The sequence below is a fragment of the Anneissia japonica genome, unplaced genomic scaffold (assembly GCF_011630105.1).
Source record: "Anneissia japonica isolate Jap-2015-1 unplaced genomic scaffold, ASM1163010v1 scaffold142_len1259957_cov175, whole genome shotgun sequence".
Classification (NCBI taxonomy): domain Eukaryota; kingdom Metazoa; phylum Echinodermata; class Crinoidea; order Comatulida; family Comatulidae; genus Anneissia; species Anneissia japonica.
In genome coordinates, this window is record NW_022684560.1 from 488,751 (window position 1) to 496,137 (window position 7,387).

The window sequence follows — 7,387 nt, forward strand, 5'->3', positions numbered from 1 at the left end:
GATAGAGAAAGGTTTATATTTCTTATTGAGGGAACAAACGAGCTATCTCAAAACAAATAATGATATTATCAGTTGTTATTACATTATTACCCAATTGTTTAATAAATCAGAATAATATCATATCGATGAACAAAACTCAGAAATAAGGATTCAGGGGCGGATCCAGTAGTGTGGCACGGGGGAACGTTCCCCCACATTTTGCCACTAAATTTTTAAAAATTCAATGCAAATCAATGTTATGTGCTACTCACTTACCTATTCTGAAACTGTTGTGCCCCCTGTTTGAAAAATTCTGGATCCGCCCCGTGGCTGACCGCCTACGTATCAAACATAAAATGTTTTTATAACGTTCGCGAACGCTGTAGTTAGGTTAATCAGAAACCTTATATTAAAACAACTTTGAAGCAACGTTGCAACGTTACTTATTTGTCATAGGCTTAGTCATAGACAATAATAGAAGATACAACAGTTCGCGATATAGTAAGTGAAACGTCCATAAAAAAGCAATTTTCCTCCATCCAAACGGCGGCGTTACATCTCATAATCAAGGGCACTGTTTGGGTCCATTTGTTTTCTGTAGTTTCTCCACTCGGTCAAAATGGTCAATTCTTCCACTCAAGGGAAGGCGGACGTTCCATCAGTTGTAATTTAAACTACCTAAGAGCTTATTCTTTTGCCAAGTTCTTTGACCTAGTTTATATACGTATTTATGGTTCTACAAAAAAAAAATAAACAGACATTTGGGTTTTCGAAACTGCCCAGGCGACTTCGAGATGTTTGTGAAAAAGCGCATAGTGCCACCTTGGCATACTTACTTTCTATTGACAAGCAATCTGCTGAAAGTGCAGGTGTAAGAGTTGAAGTAGAGATACACCTGTCCAGGCTACTGGTGTGCTTTCCCGCCTCACTATTTTTTGCCGTTTCGAAATCAGATTCACTTTCACTGAGGTCATTATAGTACTTATTGATGAGTTTAGAAAACTCTTTGTCCGCGGCTAAAAGCTCTTGGAATGGTCCAGCCTCAACAATCGCTCCACCTTTTAACATGAGAACCTTATCACATTGTTTAAGATACTGCAATAGAATATAAGAACTATAGATTATGAAAAACATAACCGATGTTTATAAGAAAAATCGGTCGGATTTACAAATTTTAGATCAACGTGATTTATTACAGCACGACTACTTCGTTCATTCTTGGACGTTCATATTCCAAGAGGGCAAGAACTAACATTCATTTATTTTATGTTACCAATGAATTATGTAAAACATATGTGCGATACGATATAGTGCTAAAAATACATTAGAAGTCAGGGATTTTTAGACACCTGGTTTTATACAACCTAGTGTTAAATTTTAACGTATCTTGTAGCTGATTTTGTTCGGATTTTAATATTATTACTGATTTTATAATATTGTGTATAATTTGCTTCTTCATTAAAGTCTACGTAAATGAATAATACGTATTGTATATACTACAAAGTCATTAATAAATGAATTTTTAAAAATTCTATATTGTGTCTTTGCCTCCTCCGTAAATATCTGCTCGTCTGCGACACTTATGTTCTACTGCGACCGATGAGTGCATAGAAAAAGCAATGTTGAGGAAATATAAAGCACCCAATGGTTTGGGTTGGACAATTTAGACGAGATGGCTAAACTAAGCCTACCTGCAGTTGATGCGTGACAAATAGTACAGTTTTGTCCTTCAGTGCTTCTTTTATAGCATTCGTAAAGATGTGCTGGCCAACATGGACATCGACAGCACTCAATGGATCATCGAGCAGATAAATATCCTTTTCAGCATATAGCGCCCTCGCTAAACTTACTCGCTGTTTCTGCCCTCCACTTAAATTTATTCCTCTCTCTCCAATCTTTAGCATTGATATTTGAAGAAATAACACAAAATATTTAGTTAATTGTTTAATTAATTTCTATTTTACAATCAAAATGATGATGATGATGATGATGATAATAATAATAATAATAATAATAATAATAATAATAATAACTATAACAATAATAGTAATAGCAATAATAATAATAATAATAATAAAATTTAAATAATAATAATAATCGTCAAAGTGCCAATGTGAAATGCAAAATTTACTTTCCAATTTGCATTAAAATCGTTAAATTTTGTTCAATTCAAATTAACCATCATTAAATTTTGTTCAATTCAACTTAACCATGTTTTAATTACATTGTATTATCATTATTATTTTATTGTTCTTTTTTAAATAATACTTTTACTAATGATCAGTGGGTTCAACAATAGTGCATTTTTCGAGCCAAGTATGGTTAAGCGTCAAATGGGATTTGTGTCGTCGGGCTGCATGTGGTTCGCTGGCCACACTTTGCCCACCGGTGGTATAAGCGCCTCCTATTGCACCTACCTCTGTTTCATCACCACATGGAAGTATATCAATGTCCTGTTGTAGACAGCAACTAAACAATGCAGAATCGTATTTTTGTTTATGTAATTCATTTCCAAACAGAATGTTTTCTTTCAGGGTTTCATTAAGAATCATTGGTTCTTGAGCAGCATATGCAAATGAGCCGTCGGTTGCTATGGAACCATTTGATTGTTCCATTTGGCATAGTAGAGCCGACAACAGGGAAGTCTTTCCACTTCCAACAGATCCACAAACTCCAATCAGTTCTCCCTAAAGGTAGATAAAATGTACTTACTTTATTCCTATTTACATCCAACAAAAACTTTAATTATGAGGATATAACATGGGCGTATGCTGGGGGTGCGGGGGAACCTTATCTGGAACTTAAGTGTGAGCATCTTATTAACCAAACTAAAGATTCGAGTCGCCATTCTACTGAAATACTTTCTATTTAATAATATATATACAACAAGCATATTGTACATTTTAAATATGGTATATAAATTATTCGTAGGCCTACTAAACATTAGTTTTTTTAATAGGCCTATCTATCAGCGAGTCAATTATAACTAACATAAAGGTGTACACACATTTTATTAACCATTTTACTGTCATCCATTATACCCCAAGTATAAAGAATTTTATTTATTGAAAAATATACCTTCTTGACGTTCAAATTTATATCAAATATAACATCGATGACGTCATCCGAATTTATTAACGTATTTTCTTCAGAAGGGTTGACGTCTGATTCTGAAGCTGGTCGCTTTTCATTTGGTGTCGAGTTCCATCCGAAAGTTCCATTAACAATTTCAATAGAATGTTCATGGTTACTAGGTTTGGGTGTTTTTACTTGTGCATCAGGAATCAAGAGAAGTTGCTGCAAGATAAAAACCATACGTTTCATTAACATAACTTTTTTATATAAATTTTACTATAAATTTATATTTCTAGTTCGGATATGCTATACCAGGAGCAGTTATAATTAATGTGATATGGCTTTACTTATAATAACATTTTTGGTCTCTTCACATCGAGTTCAGAGCTTCAAACTTCGTTGTGAATTTCGCTTGTGTTTTTGGGCAAGGCTCTTTTACATACACTGTGAAAACAGTGTGCAGCATTTAAACAAAAAGCTCCATGCAATGTTGTACCGTTTTTGGTGACACGTTTAAAAGCTAAACGTGTTTAGTCATAGCTTAATGTGCTTAGGATCTTGACGTGTCTAACATTAAATGTGCTTAGGTATTTGAAATAATAATGTCAAATACCTAAGCACATCTAATGCTAAACACGTCAAAAACCTAAACACATTAGGCCGGACCTAAATACGTTTAGCTTTTAAACGTGTCACCAAAAACGGGGCAACATTGCGTGGAGCTTTGAGCTTAAATGCTCCACGCTGTTTTTACAGTGTACGGTTTGTTTTTTCCAAACCCTCTTTTTCAGAGAAGCCCTACCCCCACCACCTTGTCCAGCAAACCTTTTAATATAGCACATAAACGCTAAAACAATCTTTCTTGTCACATACCCAGTTTTTCCTATCTCATTGAAATTGTTTTGTCTATTTTTTAACTGCACGAAGTACCGTACGCTTTAAAAACTCTAAACAGGATTTGGCTCTTTTGTGACGTCCCTTACCCAATGCTCAGAACCCCCTTTTGTAAATTTTGGCTACGGGCCTGACTCAGGTATATGAGTGGATACCTAGTAGGTACAAACAATTATGCTGAAATTATGGAATTAATTATATTTTGTGTTTTTGTTACAATGACCGTGGTAATAGTTATTTTTTTTCAAAAAGAATTGTAGGTTTACAAATTGAGATTGGATTCATGAACCTAATAGTTGAATCTTTATCATTAATATTACTTTACGTAAAACCACATAATCATGTACATTGATTGTTTTTGAACATTACATAATTAACTGATTATCGTAAAATACATCTACAACTGGATGATGATAAGAATAGCGGAAATACTCTTTTATCACCCGGACGCTGGCATACACTATCAGCAAAAGCGGTATTGAAAATCGCGGAAAATTTCCTTATTTATTTAAACATCGTATCATAAACTTCATAGGCCCATATTGTAATTTAAATTTAGATTTTTACAATTCAACTTATATTATTTATTCATACTTAACACGATGACTTATGAAAGTCTCACTTTCAGGTAGGCCTAGATGTTCAATTTAACTTGTTTTCTTTATTCGTTATATGGCCCAGCATGCCAGCGTAAGTCTGGCTTTATGTATCATAACAATTTCATGGTCAAACTCACCTTCATCCTTTGGGCTGCTACTGCACAGTCCGCCATGCATCGAACAGCATTCGGTGTCTGAAGGTACAATACTCGCATTGAATTGATTACAGCAATGTAAGTAAATGCCTATAAAATATAGAATGATTATCTTTTTAAGCGTTATAACATTAAACGAACGAAATTTTGTAGGTCTACAGTCTGTACAAAGCGCACACCTTCTTAAATCGATTTATTTATATACAGTAGGCCTATATATAAAAATATCACCCAACCGGAAATTGAACCCACTATACATGTCTTAATATAAGCCACTGATGCTTTTGTTGGAAATAAAAATCCCATTGATGGCAATTGTCTTCACACTCTATACTGCCCTAGTACTTGACACACGAAACATGGATCAGTATGATACGTTCTCTAAACGACAAAACATGATCTCCAGGAGGGATATTTTTATAAGAAAGTTTACACGTCAAACGTAAAAATAAATTGCTTCTGTCAGTATCAATATATTTACTGTATTTATATAGGCCTAATTTATAATAATTATTGTTTTTAAAAATAAAAAAAATAACCAGACAACATTGTAATTCCACATGGATCACTAATCCATCTCCGTTTCTTGGTAAATCAGAGTAATTATAATTGGACAGTTACCTGCGCGGCCGTTAGGCTGTTACCAAGGGCAATGTGCACACTAAACGTCGTTATGGAAGCGAGTGCGCAAATTAGAGGCGACGAAGACGAATTAAAACTTGTGAGAAACCCTGCTTTCTGCAGCTCGCTCTTTTCCTCTTTTCGTATTTCTGTAAATTGATGTAAAGATTCTATTATTGCTTATTGTATAATTATGGCTATAAACTATTGATCCACACATAGGGCTATTTACACGTAGTGTTACGTAGAGATTTTACCTGATATGACGTTTGAAAATGGTATTTCCCAAGCATACATTTTTATCAGTTTAATGCAAATTATCAACTCGTTTATCATGCGCACTCGTTTGTCGGTGGTTCGAAGACAATTTCTTCTCAGCTTGGTAACAATTCGAGCAGTACAAATCTATTACAATGTACAAATAACTACAATTTATAGCATTAACATGAATACAAATACAGATTATTGGATGTGATAATCCTACCTACTCACGAGATTGTTTGGTTTTTCATCATAGAGATTGCGATGTGAAGAAAGAATGATTTCAAATATTCACAATAACAACAATAAACGCGGCCTAATCGTTTGTGTATTTAAAAAACGTATATTATGGTCATCATTTTTATAATTTATTATAAAATGATATAGCCTAATTAATACTAGAGGATGATTGCTACTAATTCCGTGCTACACAATATTACTTATTAATATTATCTACATAATAATTCAGATTACATAGGCCTATTAATAACAATAACAACAAAAACAACAACAACAACAACAATAATAATAATAATAATAGGTCTAATGATAGTACAGTAATAATGATAATAATAATAATAATAATAATAATAATAATAATAATAATAATAATAATAATAATATTAATAATAATAATAATGAAGGGGAAAAGAAGAAAAATAATAATATTTGTGCGTACCTGATACATGAAAAATATAAGCATGAGTGAGGTTCCAACGAGAGCTGCTGGTCCAATAATATTAACTACGTACGCAATGCCAAATATGGTAACAAACGGCCCAATGATAGGATAACTTAGAAATAAAGCGATGTCATAAAAACGCATGCTATCGTTGGTACAAATGTTAATTATCTAAAAAGGACAAATAAAAGCAATTATTTAGTTCTTTGGTATAATGCGATTTTTTTTTTTTTTATTATTCTAAACAGAAATAAAATTTATCGAAATTAACATAAAAATTTGGTGATAAACATTAGTATAGGCTTATATTACAAAATATCTTGAGAGCGTCGTAATGAGAAAATTCAGTTTAGAATCAGGAGTAGCATACGACTTGGTCTCATCTCAATCTGTTTAGGCATATGAATGGTGTCGGAGGATGTTGAGTTTAGAATCAAGAGTAGCATACGACTTGGTCTCATCTCAATCTGTTTAGGCATATGAATGGTGTCGGAAGATATTGAGTTTAGAATCAAGAGTAGCATACGACTTGGTCTCATCTCAATTAACTCTCACACTATCACGACCTATATGCACTGCGATCAGTATACGACACCGACCAGTGTGAGAGCTGCTATGAGCAACTTGCTCGTGTAGAAGAAAGGGTCGTCGATGGTCGCGGAGTTTTTAACATGTTGGCAAAAATAATAGTGGTCGGTCTGGTCGCCAGGTCCTACTTCCGGTCAGATACGACCGTAGGTCGGTACGGTCGCAGTGTTAGGTCGCGATATGAGACAGGCTTAAGGCATATGAATGGTGATCAGAAGATATTGAGTTTAGAATCAAGTGTAGCATACGACGTGGTCTCATCTCAATTAGTAAGGCATATGAATGGTGATCGGAAGATATTGAGTTTAGAATTCAAGGGTAGCATACGACTTGGTCTCATTTCAATTTGTAAGGCATATTATGAATGGTGATCGGAAGATAGATGTTGAGTTTAGAATCAAAGGTAGCATACGGCTTGGTCTCATCTCAATTTGTAAAGCATATGAATGGTGATCGGAAGATATTGAGTTTAGAATCAAGGGTAGCATACCATACGACCTAGTCTCATCTCAATGTGTAAGGCATACAGGGAC

The 7,387-nt window shown here is 34.1% G+C and overlaps 1 protein-coding gene across 2 annotated transcripts in view; it reads right to left on the reverse strand.

Annotated features, from left to right (window-relative positions):
• The window catches only part of LOC117106512 (multidrug resistance-associated protein 5-like), a 26,322-nt gene that overhangs the window by 7,864 nt on the left and 11,071 nt on the right, over positions 1-7,387 (reverse strand). For both annotated transcript variants that reach the window (XM_033247884.1, XM_033247890.1), the window contains exons 5-12: positions 6,264-6,437; positions 5,581-5,728; positions 5,324-5,472; positions 4,685-4,792; positions 3,058-3,276; positions 2,397-2,666; positions 1,671-1,874; positions 816-1,074 (exon numbers count right to left, since the gene is read on the reverse strand). In XM_033247884.1, coding sequence (XP_033103775.1) covers positions 816-1,074; positions 1,671-1,874; positions 2,397-2,666; positions 3,058-3,276; positions 4,685-4,792; positions 5,324-5,472; positions 5,581-5,728; positions 6,264-6,437 — 1,531 coding nt within the window. The remainder of the gene's footprint in view (positions 1-815; positions 1,075-1,670; positions 1,875-2,396; positions 2,667-3,057; positions 3,277-4,684; positions 4,793-5,323; positions 5,473-5,580; positions 5,729-6,263; positions 6,438-7,387) is intronic.